A 19,841-nucleotide genomic window follows, 5' to 3' on the forward strand; every position below is an offset into this window, starting at 1 on the left:
AACGGACCATGGGTAGCTGGAAGTTGGATTTCCAGCAAATATCGCCCAAAATAGCCCCAAATTCCCGCATCCCCAGTTTCAGTAGCGAGGGTTTCGTGACCGTGTGAGGGACCACTTGTTCCAAGACGCTGATCCATACTGATCCATACCGTTTTTTTGGTTTCGTTCCAGGAAGAACCGAAGGATATGAAAAATGCGCATCTAATTATCGGCGAGCTACGGAATCGGTGCCGCAACCAATCGGAGCAGATCATGGCCTGGAAGAAGGCTTACTCCCTGCAGGTTCGTCTGAAGGATGCTTGAGTGCCGGGAGATCCGGCTATTACCTGGGTTAGAGCCGAGAGAGTCGAGAGATTCGAGCCCCCCACGTTATCTGTTGCGACGACCAAACCTCGGTCGAAGGATAGGCGGAACTGTAGGACAGGGAAGGGCACGTAGAGTGGTTGTTTGTTGTTTTGGCCTCGGCCTCGAAGTTCGGAGGTTGCGAAGGGCATTGGGGCCATTACCATTATCCTATCACCACCCGCTGCTCGCTCAATTTAATGTGAAGCAGCCTGTACTAAATTAATCCATCACCTCCATCATTATCACCAGTATCCAGCAGACCGTTGGGTGAGGCTGTAGGTGAGGACGGAGTGAGAGGATGATTCTGTTGCCTCTTACTAACGAAGGACAAGTGAAGCTGTCCCCCAATCGCACAAGCACGCGTTGGAAGGGAAAACTTTACTTCAAGGATCTCCGATCCCCAATCGGAAGATGTTCCGTTTAAGGGCTGCCACCTGTTCGTGGCCTCCCCACCCCCAGGTATCCTCATCGAGAGGCCAGATGTCAAACGGAGGTCAGGCCACCGTGTGGAGAGGGAAGGGGATTGTGAATGATAAATTATGTGCCATCACCGGTGTGTCGTGCTGTGTGGCCTACTGCTCTCGGTAGGCGAACTAATGGGATTGTGCCAGTGGCCGTGTTCCGTTCAGCAACACGTCGCGTCGCGTACCTGCTGTTCGCCACCTGGAGCTGTTTGATTATGACTTTTTGATAATATCGTTGGCATCACCGACGCGAACAACATGATTAGGTCGTGTAGGTGATTATGATTGAGGGAAAGGGGGGGAGCTAATGGAGCCATTTAGAACCTGGTAGCTACTGCTACCTGGGCGCACCTGGAATGCAGAGTTGACTTAGCACCCAAATACGGTGCCGATAAGTAAAATGGACACTATTTGTAAGTCAACAATTGGCTAAGCTTCTTTTGATGGCTGATGGAAGAAGTGAAGTTTGCTTTACGCACAAGCAAACGAAAGATTTAGCAGCATTTTGTTGACTGATAAATGCCCGCTTTCAGAAAGTAACAGAAGCGTGCCATCGAAGGAGCCAATGGCTGTCACACGGAAAATCCCCAATCGGTGTGGCACCCTCGGTAGAAAATATATGGCCCGCGAATACGTCCCATCCCCTCGGAGCGATTCAATGAATTGGAAATGTTTGACATTTTGTTTTATATTCTTGGCTTCCCCCTTCCACGTTTGTCGCCATTCAAGGGCCGAGGGATTACATTGTTACAATAAAAGCAACAGAGACCTAGTGACACACGGGGAGCTTGGATGTTTGGAAGAGGAAATCCAATCAATTTTCCCGTACTCCGCGTACTCCTCGTAGGAAGACTTTTACGCACTTTTTGGATTCGATTATGGCTTCGACGTTCGCGCCGTGTGGCACACCTACGCTTTGGATTAATCTTTCGATCTGCGTGTTTGGAAGCAGATGTTCTAGGAACTTAGCTGCTTTTTGTGTGATTCCATGGAATAGTTCTATGATTGTTGGACAACGGTTAGAACATCGCTGTAGTGATAACGTGCGGGACACAGATGACATTCCCACTGAACACCTCGATACGATACGGCTCGTTGGCGGTAGTCACACTTCGTTAACCGGCGACACACACACAAACACAATCGACACGCACGCACCACGTGGTCATGGTGGTGAAAATTAAATTCTCCTCTTTGACAACTTGCTACCTCCGGCAGACTCTGGTTCTGGTGACTTTGTGTGTCGCCACTACACACTCCTGTTGCTTCTTTCCAACGAGGATACGTCGGAATGTTAATAATGGAGTGAAAGATGAAGTTGCGGATCAACTTTTCGCAGCATGAGAAAAACTAAAAGTTAAACGCAGACAGACCACGACGTACCAGTGCCGAAAGAAAAGAAACCTCATCAGCTTGTTACTTGGGGCGGTTTTGTTCCACGAACGCCACAAAAGATAACACAGCCAGACACCGCGAGAAGCCCTTCTCGTTCCGTACCAGACGGCTCCCATGGTTAACGACGATAAAACTTTACCACATTAAAGCGAACAAAGTTAAGCGTCGAAGCGGGAAGATGGTGAAGCTGCGGTTCGTAGGTGCACGAGAAAGAACAATTTGGTGGAACCCACAACATGTAGGAAACTTTTCGGGGAGGCCAACGTACATTAACCCGTTTAGGAACCATTCGAGACCACATCGAGATGGTAAATGAATTCGCGTGTCCGTTGATTGAAAGAATGGTTTGCAGAACTCGCTAGAACCGCCATGACACCGGTTAATGGTAGCGCCAGGCCAAGAGGCCTCCATCTCCAATACTGTACGCACGGCCTTTAATCGTCGGAAAAAGAGGTAACCATAAGCGAACAGCCAGAACTTCATTAATATTGGTTTTTTGCCTCCAACCCACGGTAGCAGCACCATTCGTTCACCGACGGTACGGAGGTAACTTTTGGCAATAAATCAGTTCCATTGCCAGTGTACCGGTCGGTAGCCGGTGATAGATTCCACGTCGCCAGCGCACTGGTCACTGGTGGGACAGAAATTAGGTTTCACGATTCATCGTGAGCACGTCCCGTTGGCCGGGTTCCTGGTGCGGTGAGGTTTTTGGGTTTGTTTTCGCCACAAATTGTGGTCAGTCCACCACCGGAGGTCCGGCTTCGACCAGGTTAGGATGATTTATACAAACCGGGATTGATGGTGATTTTAGCAGGTGTGTGTGCAGGTGCGTGGCCTCAGAAACAAATAGCATGACCGGACCGGATACGGCGAGTACTGGTGTCACCGAGCAAGAGGGCCCCATCAATCATGCACTAAATCTCTGAACCGTGGTGCGCCTTTAGTGAAGGACAAATCTGGTTCGATTTGTTCTAATCGGTAGGGTTGGAACCACGAACGGTTTTCTGCGGTTGCTTATCTGATTAATTAGGTAAATGGATGGTAATCGTAATTTGTGCGGAAGTTTCGAAGAATTTCGTTTAAATTAATGGATGAATTCAATCGCTACTGAATTCAAGGATTGCTGTGGATGAAAGTGATGTAAACTGTTGTGCAGAATGGGTTTCCGAATTGTTGCACTCCATTCGACGTAAAATGTAATGGATATGTCGGAGCATGATTGAGTTTCAATCAAACCCCACGTGTCCAGAGAGCCCGGTAAACCTGCACATAATGTTCCTGCAGGTGGTCCGTCCGATACTGCAACCAGCAGCGCTGATACGCTCTTGCTTCCAATTTCGCAACCGTTCGAATCCGACGGTTACGAGTTTTGAAACAATAATCCTCCGAAACATCCGATGGATTCCAACCTGTAGAAGAAAGCACACCAGCGTGAGCGTTGGTGTTGGTCGGATGGTTGGGGATTTCGCTCCGAAACAATGGATAGGAAATGTTACCGTTCCATGCACCGGCATCTGCCCAACAACGCAACCACGTTCTAGGCCCCAAGAACCTACGCCATTGTGGAGCCAAGTAAATCCTTGACGTTCGTGGCGTAATCTATTTATTTCATCTCATACACTTGCTGCTGCGATTCTAGTGCCGCTGGTGTGCTGGCAGGAGAAAGGAGCGTGAATTTAGAGCACGAACTTTACACCAGTGGTGGCCGCTGAAAGGACTGCCATACCTAGAGGAAGCTTTAAGGGTGTCCGCCGTGGAACGGAACGCAGGAACGGGGAAAAAACGGGAGAAGAACATCTTACTTGTCATCCGTTGTGCGCTTCCTTCTGCGGCTTACCTTGGGCTGTTGGAAAGGGTGTTGTGCAGGAACACTTGTTGAGGCATGTGTTTCACGATAGAAGCATTGAACACGTAATCGTTTTTTATGTTCTGTAACTTTTCTTTACGAATACGCCCCGAGGCATTGAAGATGGAGCACGGCTCTATGACGAGTGGGTTTTGTACCGGAAATATGAAGAAGATTTAAAGCTTCAGTTTCAGATTTATGCAGCAGAGGATACTTTAATATCTTTAATAATTTAAACGATTCCAACAGTCTGATAAAAATTGCATTAAAATACATCTAACCAATTTAGCATGAGTAGTTACTAAGCAAATGAGTAATGCAGATGATTGTAATTAATTTCCTTTTCGTTTGGTTTCAATTACAGCAAGAGCAAAACCATCGATTGCAGAAGGAAAAGGCGGAGCAGCTGAACTATCTCACCAGCCAGCTGCTGCTGCTGGAGTCCCGTATCATGCGCAAGCAGAAGCAGGTATCGAACGTGATCTACCAGCGCGAGATAACGATCTACCGGCAGCAGAAGATCATCGAGGCGCTCTCTAGTCGGCTGATCGATCACGGCATCATGGACGTAGGCATGGAACCACCGATGCACTGTGGCAGCAATAGCAATGACTTTGATTCGCTCAACGATTCCGACTCGGCCGTCGTGCTAGAGGACGTCGACTCGGACTGCAACAGCTCGATCTACTTCGGTGGTAGCATAAGCGGCAGCCTGAAGTCACGCTGCGGTTCGAACAAGATGTCGAACGACGTCACGATCGTACGGTCGATCTCGGACGCGATCGAAACGAACCTTAAGTACAACAATACGCGCCGCTCGAACTGCTTCCTGAGGCGACCCGAAATCCTCGAAACCGTGTACAGCGTCGAAGAGGATCCCGAACCGCAGAACAATGCTCAGACTTCGACGGCAACCGGCACGACGCAGACGCCAACGGCCATGGGGCAGAGTGGTAGTGGGACGGCGAGTGGATCAACGACCGGACCGACCTCACCAAAGCCGGAAGGCGTTAGTGAGAAGCGGGACAAGTTTAGGAATCGTACGGAGAAGTGCATTTCCACCGATCAGCCACAAGAGTCGGCCGGGACCGCACCGGTCATCATCACGAGCAGTAGCTGTGACGTGGACTCGGACAGCTGTGATGTAACGGTGTCACCGATGCAGCATCAACAAGATCGATGCAAGACGCAGGGTGCGGTGACGAACTTTAACCGTGTCATGTCGAACCACCGGTCGGTGACGAAACCGAAGGACGTGAAGTACAAGCGCATCAATAAGGCCAAATCGAAAAGCTTGGAGGAGCTACGGGGTCGGCTAAAGCACTGGGTCGAACGGGGCACCTGCAACATTAACCTGAGTCACGATCCCAGCAATGGGACCGGTGTTGTCGTGGGTCATCATCTGCCCGAACACTGTGGGGCCGGTGCACAGCTACAGCAGACGCAACCACAGCCACAAGCTAGCCTCGCGCAGAGCTATGCGTGACCTGAACCGAAGGCCCGTGTCCGGGGCAGCATTTAATAGGAGCGCGAGGAACCGGCCACCCATCCTGGCGGATGTTTGGTCGGTGGTCGGGAAACCTCGCGTCGGAACTCGGAACTCACTAGCACTACCACTAGTAATACTACTACTTCTACTACCATCCCTGTATCGCGTCGTCTTCGTGCGGTTCGCCTTTGCACATCTGCTGCCCTAGCGGTCGGTCTGGTAGCCCTCTGGATCGGTTTCTTTTTCTACTCTATTTTGCGCATCCTGACGCCGGCGTTCAGTGGTCGGCCGCGGTCATAAGGTCACCTAGGACAAATCGACCTAGAAGTAGCAGTAGAAGAAGGAGGGAGAGTAAGTCCTAACAAGCAAGGCGACAAATGTTGTACATGAGTCTGATCTTAACCTACCTATATTAGTGAAAACACTATTTATTTGTGCTGCTGCCTGTGTGTGTGCGCTTAGTGCTTAAGCAACAAGTATGAAATAGAGGAGGCGCTCGAAGGGACGAAAATGCAAATTCCAAAATTTACTGACTGAGTCAGGTTACCTAAGCATGCGGTGAACACCTGCAACGTGGATTCACCGTGTATTGAAACCATTTAGATATGGACAGCAACCTAGCAGGCAGTGACAAAATGTTGGCGAATGTTGTTTGTAGAATCCGAGCAACCGAACAAATGAATCGTTTTGATAGGGATAGCGATCGAGAAGGGCGAACCATCATCATTAGCGATGGTCGGTTAGAGTTTAAGGAGTTTAGGTGCTGTAGAAAAAAAAAGATGAACGGACTGTCGTGGCAAGCGCACCTCTGTGAATGCTTTTGTAAAAACCAATTCAACTTAAAGTCCACCCTACAACGTTATTGAGCACGATAGATTATGGCGCACCGAATGCGCTTGAAATTGGCTTGAGAACTCATCCACGCAGTAGAACGGTTCATGTGGACGTTAGTGTATGTGTGTGATCTATCCTTCCAAAGTAAAACAGCAAAGTGGTGTGTAGCGTACGCACCGGAAGTGCTTCTTCCTGTGCAAATTGGTTGATAATAAGGTTTGGCATACGGCTCCGCTGCACACATCGCTGCGGACTGTGTGTCCGATCGTTAATGTTCCTTTAGCTAAGAGAACGCCGCGAAGTAGAGAGCAATGTGTCTTAGTGGGAGGGTGAGGTGAGCTAGTAGACATTTTACTCTCCGAATTGATGGACGGAAAGGGGACCCGTTACAAGTAAATACGAATAAAGTTTCATCAAAATGACTAACACCCTGCAGGTGATCTCCTTGTTCTGACATTGGTGGCGATAGCCCTGGGACCGATCTCTCCACTGTCGAACAATCTGGTTCGGTTTCGGTTTCGCGGATGCACGCGACAATCATCTACTCTCCGCCTCTGGCAGCCCAACACCACCTCACCACGCATCTGAGCTTATGCAAGCCCCTGAGAACTGATATACTCCACCTTTTTTTAAAAGCATTTACTCCCGTTACCAAATAATGGAAAGCCACGACGTACGACCTTTCCTGCTAGCCTATCAGTCTACTTTTCACTATTTCTCCACTCTCCTAGCACGTAAGGCATGTACATAACAGCAATCGAAACGCCGTCCACTGTGAAGGGCAGTTTCGGTTGCCAAAGATCAAATCAAAGTCCGCGATCCTCAGCAGCGAGGAAAAGATTATGAAACATTAATTGTAAGTGCTACGCGTGCTAAGCGTGGAAGCAGCCGAACCGGCACCGTTTAGCGAGAGGACCTGGTATACGCCAGGTTAGGGGGATAGTGGCGCTCTCTTCCACGGCACTTACGCCGCTGCCGATGGGAGTGCTTACGATCGGGTACTACCGAATCGAGTAAGGATAGGATAAATTTGTTTTGCGAAGAAGAAATGTAAACCTTAAGCTAATGAAACATCAAATCACCGCCTCACGGTGAGCTGGCATCTTCTGTGGAGAGACCAGGAGGATGACGGGGGAGAGGAAACTACCCCATAGCGTAGGCATTATGCTAAGGCAAATGGCACATTGTACATTGTCATGATGAGAACGGTTCTTACACAGTTTCGCGATCATTTCTGTAATTAATGCTTGAAATATAAAAGTGCGATCGGCATCTTACCACTCACTCTGCTACACTCTGAGCTCTGAGAAGGCGAACCGCTCAGCGCGGTGTCTCGTGTTTTCTTTCTAGTTTTGGGAAATTGATTCTTAAATTCTCGTTTCGTTTAGTTCAATTTTTTAAATAACGAAAGTATGTTGCTTTGATTTACAATCCGAAAACGAGAATTATGTTCGATTTCAGGATGTCACAAAAGACGTACTCGGTAGTAGGCTGCTGTTCGGACTCCAAGGATGCCTATAGTAAACTATAAGAAGAGGAAAATGCAAAATCATCTCCTAGTTACAATTTTCCAATGAAGCTGTGCAGAATTGATGCTGGGCTAATTCTTGGCTACTTTCCCATTCGCCTTTAGAACCTAATGTATTTCCCAACGTCCCTCACTTGTGATGTGATCTGTGTGTTGATTGATGTTGAAAACACGAAATGGGATTGCATTTTCTCGCTTTGCCTTGAGCGATTGATTTTGAAACCATTGCCATCGAACCGAAAAGAAAATCGATTCCCGAACAACTTTGATCGTGCTAGTGGCGCCAGCGAGCGCTACCTTCCTAACTTTTAACTTTATTATCACCACCTGATGTGAAACTTTCTCGCTTTTGCTTTTGCTGACTTGACGGTGAGCTACAGCAGAAGCGAAAGAACCATTGTTGTGGTTGCTGGTGATGTTGCTGCCAGTGCAAAACCCTTTCTTGATTTTACTCAAGAAGTGCCGCGAGGGTTGAAGCGTTCCTAACTATAGTTAGTTTTCATGATGCAACTCTGCAGCACACCTGAGCGTCACCACGGGTGGGGGGTGGGGGGGGGGGGCGGTAGGTTTAATAAGGAGAACGTTGACGACAGCGTTCTCCGCGAAAGTCACGTGTTTGTAATCAGGGCTGCCGTGAACAAATTAGCATAATTTTGAAGTTTCTCCAGCATCGAAGAATGCTTTTTCGGGGAAGCATGCAGCATAAATTGCAGTGATCATCAAAGTTCCTTTGTTATCGCCATCGTTATCGTTTAGTTAAATTGGGTTTTTGTTCGTTCGTTTCTTCATGCAATGGATGGTTAGTTTCGTCCCTTTCTTAAGTTGGAGTTTTCGAAACGACTAGAACTGTTTACTTTCAAGTTTCTGTGGCTCAGTACAACACTTTCAACTGGTAAAGAATAGATTTTGTAATGTTTGTTTACCGAGATTTTAAGCGTGCTGCACAAAAAACTTATGTTAAACTATATATCAGAGTTATTTGATTACTTTTTAGTATTAAGATTACCATGATTTGATTTATTCCATTAAGTTTGGATTTATCAGAAGCATCAGAATAGAGCAGTTTTCCATCTGCTGATGATCTAGGCACTCTAGGCTCTTCTTGGGCCAAGGACGACACATGAAGCTCGATATTAATCAACTGCTAACCCCCCGGGGGAATTTCATGTCGTGCAAGGAGCCAAGAACGATAAACCAATGGTGAGCACCACCAAATAGCTCAGACAAACTCATTTCTAACACCAATGGCTATCGGCCCGCTGGTTAACTAGAACCATATCCGATGCGATGGTTTCGAAGAAACGGTATCGTTCGTCGAATCGTCCATTCCATTGGGAAATCTAACTGGAGTCTAGCTAATCGACAGAATCTCGGTAACACAAGCAGCAGCAGCAGCAGCACCAATAATGAACCGAAGCCTCCCAGGTGGGGCTTCACAGAGGCAATGATAAATAATGTCAAGATGTGCCCGACCACCGGCGATGATGATTCCACTCTGTCTCACTTCACGTCCCTCACGTGGCAGGTAGCAGATATGTGGTCTCCAATCGCTCTCGAGAACCTTTCCCGTACCGATCGGACATGGACGATAAGCGTCATCGTGTGGTACATGCGTCCACTCAACAGGTCTGCTCTGGACCGGTATGGATCCCTTTGGGGGTTGTTTCTTCTCCTTCATTCGGCCGACGGGACGTATGAACCGACACGGAGGGGGGTCCTTTCAAAATGTCCTTCGGTACCATTTCAGAACTCGATTTGTGTAATCCAAACCATTCCGAAAGGTGTCATCTGATGATGGTGCTCAGGTGCCGGGAATGAATCTGTCTAATTGTGGAAACCGTTTATGAGCAACCTTCTGGTCTGGCCCTTCAGGGTCACATTTCACTGGAAATTAAATTCAATTACCCCGTCCTCCTTGTACCACTCCGATCGTGCTCCTGTACGATAGGTCGTTCCGTCGTGTTCTCGCTTTCGGGCGTGTTTCGTTCCCTTCACTTTGCATCACTTCCGTGGCGCTACGTTCTACGGTTAGTCCTTTATGATGTTCGCACGAACAAACCATTCGACGGTAAATGGCGGTTGTTCGGCTTTGCTCCAGATAGGCCAGTGGGCTTTTGCCTCAATGTTTTTCTAAATTAAAAATGGTCTCGTTTCGAGCGCGTGCACGCTTGGCATCGTTCTTCCGAACCATCCATCAGGTGAACTGAGCTGGTACGGAAAACACGGTTTCGGAAAATGAGCCTTCGCGCAATTTCTCGTTTTTCCCATTTTGTTGGAATGAAAATGTACTGCAACTCATTACGTATTGTTTCTAATGGGTATCGTATCTGTAGATCGGTCAGCTAATGATGATGCTTACAGGTGGGGGTTTTGTGGAGAATTCTCCGAGCGGGAAGCTGATGTAAGGGCACAAAGTAAAACCACGCTAGTAAGTATTTTTTATGCAACACTAGATTATGGCTTCGCTAGAATTGACTTTTTATGCGTTTTTGTAATGAAAGGAAATTGTTTGCGATGGGCGAATGGAGTTTTTATCTATTGCTAATGTTGGGGCAATTGATTGATAATCGTTTGTTGGAAGCATCGTTATGCGGATATCGTTGGAAAAATGGATATTTATTGCTCAATTGTTCCTTACGAGTGATCGGAAAATTAAGTAAAGTTGAGGCAGAGGCACTAGGTAGGTAGGCGGAAGTGGGTGTATATTCAGTTTGTAAATGGTAAGCTGCATAGACTATGATAGATTAAAATATAAAACCGTCTTTTAACAGATATTCCTCAAGCTGTGGTACCTACAATACGTGCTACTGAACATACAGCTCCGGCATCTAACAGAAGATCTCATATAATAAAATAATCCGAAATTGTAGAATTGATAATTTTGATAACGATAAAATAACAAAAATAAGTGTGTGTCAAAGACAAATTAGTTTTAATACCACAAATATTCATATGCAACGGAAAATTCGCAGAAAAAAGCGATGTGCGCTCTTGCACCACGGGTGGGGTAAGAGTGCGCCCTTTTTTATATTCGTCTTATATACGGATAGTTTCATTTGATGTAATTAACAGAACGAATGCTTTATGCCTTGGAGAGATATAACAAGTTAAACATTAGGTGCAGAGTTTTGTCTCACTTTACTCTACTACTCATCAATGCAATAAGTAACACATGTTAGTGTACCTAGTCATGATGACGAATAATTATTACTTATCAACCTTCACGATCGTACAAACCTAGAATTACGCGGACATAGAGAACCGATTGCACTAAGGACCTGGCCCGTGGTCGTGATAAAGTAAACAAAGTCTTTTCTCAACTTATGTTGAATAGGAAAACGGGCCAAATGGCAGTTTTAAAAAATACTTTACAATTGATTGCTTTGCGCGAACCAATTTAGTAAATAAAGAGACCAAATTCCAATCAGTTTTCCAGTTACGTTTTGTCTGAACCTTTTAAGAAGGTAAATGTTCACTGTGCAATATCCATTTGAGATCGCAATTCTAAGGCACCATGAAAATGGCATGAGATTATTGTGGATCACTTCGACGTTGATCACCGGATCCCATATGCTTTTCAATATGATTGTCACATTTTTTCATACTCGAACGAGGGAAACAGCTTGTAGCTACTGCATGATCGCCTGTGTATTGATCTATATATTACCTTTCGTTTCGAATTACCATCGTGGATATGACAAACAACCGTCGCCACTGCCGTTCTGTAATGAATTAAACTGATGCTGAAGCTTCTAGTAAGACGGATGGACCATTAGCACAAGCAAGCATTAGATTGCTCTTAGCTTATCAGGCAAACAGCTGCGGTCGCATGGATGTTATGCCGTCACGTGAAAAGAAGCAAAACAAATGTTTATCAAACCGATTCCTGCGGTTACAATGATAAGTCCATATCATTAAGGCCTTGAGCATGTGGCAGCTGACGATGACGTGTGTTCAGATATGTTTTACTACACAAAGCGATCACCCGCAGTTTATCAAACGGATTAACCGCATCTCCTTACGCATGGCTGTTCTCATGCATGATTTAAGCCCTAAATTGTTGTAAACCAATCATTCAAGGCTAATTACACGAGTTCGCTTGTGATCCTCACTGTTTTAATCTGAGTAGTTGATGATAATGATGATGTTAGTATTAACAACATACATGAGATTATGTGTTCTGCTAGTTAATTTACTTACTTATTTTAAGGATACTCACATGTGTACTCATAACAATAAATGTGATTGATCTAGCTTCAATTATTGATCACTTAATGCAAAAGACAATGTCACTCGATGAAGCATGCGTTGATCGCTTATCATCGAATGATCTTTTGGGAGTGGTAGAGGCCTTCCGCAAGATAACACCACATTGTAATCGCCTCTCACACGAAAACATTACAATCAGGTTACCAAAATTGTTACCGTGGTTTCTTTTTATTGTTACCATACCACATTAACCACCAAATTTGTTTTCGTATTTTCGCATGAGAAAGTTTGAGATGGTTTGGACATTAATTTAGTATAAAATCTCGTCCCAAAAAGCGTTGGATTACAGTTTCGACTCGATCAGCATTCGACTCAGTGTTACGAAGAGTGTTCAACATGAAGCTGGCTATAGCTTTCATCGTTTTGTGTGTGGCATTGTATGCAGGGGCTGTCCCAGAAACACCGTCTGGAAGTGTGTTGGCCAGATTAGATTTTATCGACAGTAAGTTGTTGGATATTCAAGTTGCACTGAAGAACCACCATTTGGAAGTCAGCAGGAACATCAGTGTTCTCCAGGATCGCTCCAAATCGAGCTCCCCGGATTGTGCCACACCAACTGCGTCATCACGCCAGCCGGATACTACTACAACAATATCGAAGCCTTCGCAACCAGCATCATGCAAGGAAGTGTCGTCGAATGTCTCGGGAGTGTATGAGATCCGCGTCAGTAACAGCAATGCTTCATTCGAAGTGTATTGTGATCAAAAAAAGTTTGGCGGTGGTTGGATCGTAGTACAATATCGCTTCAATGGTTCGATTGATTTTTATCGGAATTGGGATGAATACCGCGATGGGTTTGGAAACCTGGACGGTGAATTTTGGCTCGGGTTGGAAAAGATGCATCAGATCACACGCTTACGCACTTATGAATTGATAGTGGAGTTAAAAGACTTCAGCGGCAACTACGCGTATGCACGTTATAATGCGTTTGAAATAGGTAGCGAGGATGAGCAATATAGACTCAAAACTCTGGGATCATATAGTGGAACCGCCGGAGACTCAATGACGGGGACCAACAAGCGAATGAAATTCTCAACCAAAGATCGAGAAAATGATGTAACTGTTAGTGATTGCGCTCGAAGCTTTCAAGGAGGATGGTGGTACAACGGTTGTACATATGCGAATTTGAACGGGCTGTACATGAATGTGGTTAATTACAAGTCAATGCATTGGTATTCTTTTAAAAATGATTATCACGGCTTGAGCTTCTCCAGGATGATGATCCGTGAATTATAACATCACAATCGCTTCGCAATCGTCTCGGAGTAAACAGTAAAGTAGTAAACAAACTAAAAGAAGTGAATTGGGGAAACGATATTCAATAAAGAAGAATTAGAAAATAGCTTTTAACAAAATGTATTGTAAAAAAAAATATAATGATGTCTGGTGGCTGGCGGTAAAAATCTTAAGACTCCGAACGATAACGAAACTTTGAATCTACATAGCTGAGTATTTTGGTTTGCCAAGCAGTACCTTTGATATGCCACAAAATTTGTTTGTGATTCAACAATGCTATCGCATCCCATTCAGCTAACGACAAAATAAACGTTTTACTGTGCGATGCCCATTTGAGATCGCATTATTAGGACACCATGAAGCTGGGCAAAAATTTCTGTGATAAAAACACTAACAATCAACGTCAAACTGTCGAAAATCATTGATGAATCATTTTTATCTTTCAGACACTTTCTCTAGTATACGCTTTGGGCAATATTTTTTGTATTTGCATCTGACTAACGATGCTGTTGTTTTAGGGGACGGCAGAAAGTTTGCAACTCACTGGGGTTATCATCCTGCAAGATAACACATGCTATCTTGCACATTGGCGAGGCAATGAAACATTCGAGCACGCGATCATGAATCCTTCTTTAACATCACCACTGCCTCCTAGTATGCTGTAAAGCAAGTGTCTGCGGATCACCTCGACGTTGATATTTGTAGCACACCCATCGCCAGATCCCATATGCTTTCAATGCTTTCAATATTTCATTTAAATTATTATGATTGTTATATTCTTTCACAATCAAATGAAAGCACCATATTGTAGCTACGTCATGAGCTTCTGTGTGTTCCACTCGATATTATTTTTCATTTCGAATTATCATCGTAGATATGTAAAACAAATGAACTCAATGCTGTTCTGTTATGGATTGAGCTCATGTAGTAGCTTCTAGCAATTCAGTGGGGCAGCGTAGCTGAGTATACCATAATTGAGCTTATCATTCAAATAGCTGCGGTTGCATCGTTTTTATGCAACCGTGCATTATCCGAATGTTTTTCTCAGGAGTTCTATCTCGATCGTGATCGTGGATGTATTTCGAAGAAGCAAACTCTATGAAACAAGTATTTCTCAAGCCGACTGTTGCGGTTAACTAAGAGTCACACTTATAAGCGCGTCTTGTTGACAATCATTACTGAGGTCTTATGATCGCGACGGCTTCGGTGGTCAGATTGGTACTAATAAACATAGCCATCATCCGCGGTTTATCAAACGGTTTAACCGCTTCTTCTTGAGCTTGCCTTTTGTCATGCATCCAATATAAGCATGCCCCAAGTTGTGATAAAATGAATCATTGAAGGCCAATTCCACGAGTTCACTAATCGCACCACCTATGGTTTGAGCCGAGTAGCTGATGATGATGATGATGTTAGTATTTAAGGTACAGATAGATATGCAAAGTGCAGGTGTGATGATTTATTCTCCAAAATGCTATGCGTGTTTGTTTAACCCTCGGTTGGGCACCCGGGTACCCGGGTATCCATTTCACGTTTCAGCGAAAAAATGAATGACTTCCCGTTAATATTTTTTTACGAAACTCCGGATCCCCAAAGTACAACTCATTTCACGCCGAATTGGCATTGGAATTGTTTTGATAACTAATATTTAAAGGTAATTATGGGCCGATAAAAATAACATACGCCCAGTGGCACCCGGGTACCCGGGTACCCAGCGCGTTGCCTATGCATATGAGCTATGTTTATAAACACAAAACAATACTTTTGATCAACATTTATCAATATACTCGGGTCTATCAATTGTTAAATAAGTAAACTACAATACTTTAATGAAAATAAATTCAAAATTTAATTATTGTTGCGTTATAACACCAGCAATAGGAGAAAAATAAGTAACACATTATTCAGCCCTTTATGTGCAATTTCACCTATAAATTATTTCTCATACTGATTAAAAATGGTTTGTACAATGCCATTTTCATAACATATGAGTAAACTATTCACTTATTTTGATTCAAAAGACTTAAGGTGGGGTTTCGGTTGACCCCAGAGACAAATATAGCAAGTGAGAGCTCTAATGGAAGTGGAAGGCACCGCGATCATTTAGATTTATATACCCTGTAGTTGATTTAGTATTTGGGAATTTCATTTTACCAAAAATGTTCCATATTTCATTTTTTTCAAAAACCTAACAATCAATCTTACAACTTGCGCATCCAATCAATTTTCAATTAGATAACTAGGAAACTTTTCCCCCTTGCGGATGAAGTAGTCGCCGTTCATACTACTTTTGCACACCTCACATGTTGTTTTCTAAAAATTATATGAATGTGACAAAACAATTGGCAACGCGGATAACGAAAAAGACATTTTGTTGATTATTGTTCCTTTCTAAGTTCCAATATGTGTGAAGTTCTGCGACAATAACAAGTAAACTAATTGCAAGTAGCTGATCGATTGTGATGATTCTGTTTCTCCCGGGTAAGACATCAAATATTCTACTTCGCTGGCGTGAATACTTGTCTATCAGCCAGAAAATGATTGTCCGGTGGTAATCTAATAAGTAACAGATTAAAAAATAATACATTTTGAAATACACGGAAATTTCTTTACCATACACTGTTAGCTTTGCGCGAATGTATTGTGTAAACGTGAAGGTACCTTGATATGAATGGCTGCTCGTAAATTTGTGAGGAATACCTTAAAAATGACAGCTTATGTTTTACAAAATTACTATTTCGCATTGTGGATTCCTCTCTTACTAAAAATTATGTACCTTTCACAACTCACACATTCACAGCAACATCAATTAGTACAAATGGTATGGTTTGACGAAGGTGTTTGCTATCGATATACTCTATCGGTCACTATGGTCAGCATCACTAGTATCAATTGTGTGGGTTATGCAAGAACCTTTTACGATGCAAAACAGTTTTATTCGAAGAAATAATTAATTTTATTAAAACAATTACAGAAAAATAACATCACTTTTGGATTTCAATGCTTGCTTTACGACGTACTCGGTAGAGAACGACCGTATGAAGGGGTCACAATGATATTGTGTTCCTTGTTTTTATTGTTTTTTAATGCATTTTGTTTTGATTTTGAAACAAAAACACTTTGCCAAGACCCTTAAATTAGTTCTTGTGCACTATTTTTGCCATAAAACTAATGAAAACGGCGGAACAATCACTTAACTATGCAATGCACATGAGTTGGGTACCCGGGTACCCGGGTGCCCAACGAAGGGGTAAACGCCGGGTGCCCAACCGAGGGTTAATTACTTATTTATTTTAAGCATATTTACATGTATAGCCATAACTATGATTTAAGATTGATCTAGCTACAAATATTGATCGATTTTTGCAAAAGATAATATTGTTGGATGAGACAATATTATAGGATGCAGCAAACGGCGATCGTTTATCACCCAATTACTTTATGAGGTTTCGCACAAAGCTGCACCGCATTGCAATACACTATTAATCGGAAACACTGCAATCATGTTAACCATAATTTTTCTCGTGGGTTGCATGTATGGAGCGGATGCAACATTCATCTCAATTCGTCATCTCGAATGCTTCTCACGGTAAACTGTGTAGAGATCTGGTCATCGATATAGTATAAAATGTGTTTTCTAATTGTTTTGAACCACAGTTCCGAATCGATCTGCAATCAACTCGACGTTAAGAAGTGTGCCAAAATCTCCCAAAATGAAACTGGTCATAGGTTTCATTGTTTTGTGTGCGGCATTGTATGTAGGGGGAATTAACAAATATCCAGAAAACTTCGACGCTATCGCAGAAACACCGGTTGGAGAAGGAATCCTTGGACATGTGCTGGAGATGCTGCTAGCCAGGTTTGACTTCATGGACCGTAAGCTGTTAGAACTGCAAGTTGACCTGCACGAGCTCCACGAGGAGGTGGAACGGAACAGTGGCCACAACGAAAACACGCTGGATGATTTTCAGTGGGTCATTCATCATCTAGACCAGGACGTCGGAAGGAACTTCATTTTACTCCAGGATCGTTCGTTGATCATCCTAGACCAACAAACAGCGTGTGCTAACCATGATCGACTGCGCGAGAAGCTATTGGACTACAACTCGAAGTGGAACCAAACATCATACAAACCTCTGGAACAGATTTAGCTTTTTTTTCAAATCGCGCATCGCGGATTGTGTCACGACCTCATCGACAACATCCCAGCTGGATAGCACCACATAAGCGATGGCAACAGAACCAAAAGCTTCTACAACGCCACCAACAACTGTAACAGATCCAACAACTCCTGCAACATTACCCACTACTATCACAACAACAACAACTACGACTGCTACAGTTTCACCTTTCTATACATTTTGCAAGAACGGTTCAACCAAAGTGTCCAGTGTGATATGATTCAAACAAAGAACGGTGTACGATTTAATGTGTTTTGTGAGCAAGAAAAGTTTGAAGGTGGTTGGATCGTAGTACAACATCGCTTCAACGGTTCGGTGAATTTTTATCGCAATTGGAATGAAAACCCATTCGTTTGGAAACCTGGACGGTGAGTTTTGGCTCGGGCTGGAAAAAATGCATCAGATTACCAAATCGCACACTCATGAATTGATAGTGGAGATAAAAGATTCCAGAGGCAAGTACGGGTACGCACGTTATAATGCGTTTCAAATAGGCAGCGAAAGTGAGCAATACAGCCTTAAGGGGGGCTTTGGTTATTTCGGGCTTAAACAAGGCTCATTTTTGACGATTTTTAGTGAAGAAACTATCCTACTTTATGTTTTTAAAATAATGTCATATTCAACTACCACTTTTCAAGAATATTTGGTTCTATTTTGGAGAAAATTTGATCAAAACTACGTTCATGACATCCAATCTAGAAAGGCAAGTTTGCCAAAATGTACTTTTTACGGTGCCCATCGTAGCCACGTGCTGGGTCATCAGAAATATTCAAATGAATATTCTTTTATTAGATTATAAGTTTATCAAGGTAGCCCGGTTGAGTTTTTGTTCAATATCCCATTTTTCGATTTCTGGCAGATTTTTGAAGTTGAAAAACTGCTGCTTTTTCAATATTGCCTCAAAAAACGACAATTTACATAATTCAAAAAATTATTTAAAAAAAGTATCAACAATTTTTATAAAAATTCGACGGGGCTACCTGGCAAATAGTGCGCAGATTAAGTGTTCAAAATTTCAAATCGATCGGTTCAGTAGTTTTTATGCTACGATGGGCACCGACTTTGAAAACGCAGGTTTTGGGTATCGCGATTCAAAGTTGCGAGAGCCTTTGAGCCTTGTATGAAAGGCGGATTTTCAAAAATCAATATCTTTCTCATTTTTGGTTCGATTGATCCCAAAATTTTACACAGTACTCTTGAAAGGACAAGAAATCATAAAAAATTGTAAAAAGTAAATGCGAAGAATTAAAATAAAATACCGAAGCCCCTCCTTAAGAGCCTGGGATCGTATAATGGAAATATAAGTGACTCAATGATTGTTCACAACACGGGGTCAAAGTTTTTAACAAAATATCGAGATGATACTAGTTATTGTGATCAAGATGCCTGGTGCCTGGTGGTATAGAAATTGCTCCTATGCGAATTTGAACGGAAACTATAGCTATTCTGTAAATAGGAAAACAATGTATTGGTATTATTTTAAAACTGGTTATGTTGGTTTAAGGGGGGGCTTCGGTATTTTATTTTAATTCTTCGCATTTACTTTTTATAATTTTATATGACTGCTTATCCTTTCAAGAGTATTGTGTAAAGTTTTGGGATCAATCGAAGCAAAACTGACAAAGATATAGATTTTTGAAAAACAGAGCTTCATACAAGTGAAGCGCCCCGCCTCGCGTTCTCGAGTCTTGACGCTTCTTCGTATGCCTAGAAGTATGCAACCGCATAGCCCTTGGAGAATTGGCCAGTTCACCATCGCAGCACAACACGACACCGGAGCTACCTGCGCAGCCGATGACCGAAACATCGGTGTCTGTTTGGTTTGCGGAGTCAGCAGTTGAGACTCGAGAGCGAAGGGGGTGAGAGGGGTGGCTTCTCCACTTAGAACTTTAGAGTATAAATAGGCTAAGATAGACCTTAATAAATGGGAGTTGGAAGTTTGTACTCAACACGAAACCATCCGCGTTTGTCTTGAGACCGCTACAGCTCATCCGAAAGCCTCAGCTACTCGATCTTGCTCTGGGCCCCACCCGTGGTAACCCTTGTGAGACACCGAGTCAGCATTTGACAGGCCTTTTCGTCCGGACCAGCGATCAGCGACCAGCGGAATCAGCGACAAGAGTCTCTTCCAGCTCCTCTGCAGCATCGCACACTTTGCTTCGGCAACGTTTCGGACTGGCGCGGCGTAATCGGTCGCGACTAAACGCCAGTAGCGTTACATCTGGTGACAGCGGTGGGATCACGGTCAAGTGGG

The 19,841-nt window shown here is 43.8% G+C and overlaps 3 protein-coding genes across 7 annotated transcripts in view; all 3 read left to right on the forward strand.

Moving 5' to 3' along the window:
• Window positions 1-7,960, forward strand: part of LOC125949931 (uncharacterized) — a 57,967-nt gene extending 50,007 nt beyond the window's left edge. For all 5 annotated transcript variants that reach the window (XM_049677429.1, XM_049677432.1, XM_049677431.1 and 2 more), the window contains exons 5-6: window positions 172-282; window positions 4,415-7,960. In XM_049677429.1, the coding sequence (XP_049533386.1) occupies window positions 172-282; window positions 4,415-5,536 (1,233 nt within the window). In that variant the 3' untranslated portion in view covers window positions 5,537-7,960. The remainder of the gene's footprint in view (window positions 1-171; window positions 283-4,414) is intronic.
• A 4,546-nt stretch (window positions 7,961-12,506) lies between these two features.
• On the forward strand, window positions 12,507-13,430 carry LOC125959389 (angiopoietin-related protein 1-like). The gene has a single exon (XM_049692213.1). The coding sequence runs from the start codon at window positions 12,507-12,509 to the stop codon at window positions 13,404-13,406; it is 900 nt and encodes a 299-aa protein (XP_049548170.1). The 3' UTR covers window positions 13,407-13,430.
• A 3,731-nt stretch (window positions 13,431-17,161) lies between these two features.
• LOC125949954 (uncharacterized) lies at window positions 17,162-17,662 on the forward strand. Its single transcript, XM_049677465.1, has one exon. The coding sequence runs from the start codon at window positions 17,252-17,254 to the stop codon at window positions 17,555-17,557; it is 306 nt and encodes a 101-aa protein (XP_049533422.1). The 5' UTR covers window positions 17,162-17,251; the 3' UTR covers window positions 17,558-17,662.
• Window positions 17,663-19,841: the final 2,179 nt, after the last annotated feature.

The sequence above is a fragment of the Anopheles darlingi genome, chromosome 2, assembly GCF_943734745.1.
Source record: "Anopheles darlingi chromosome 2, idAnoDarlMG_H_01, whole genome shotgun sequence".
Classification (NCBI taxonomy): Eukaryota; Metazoa; Arthropoda; class Insecta; order Diptera; family Culicidae; genus Anopheles; species Anopheles darlingi.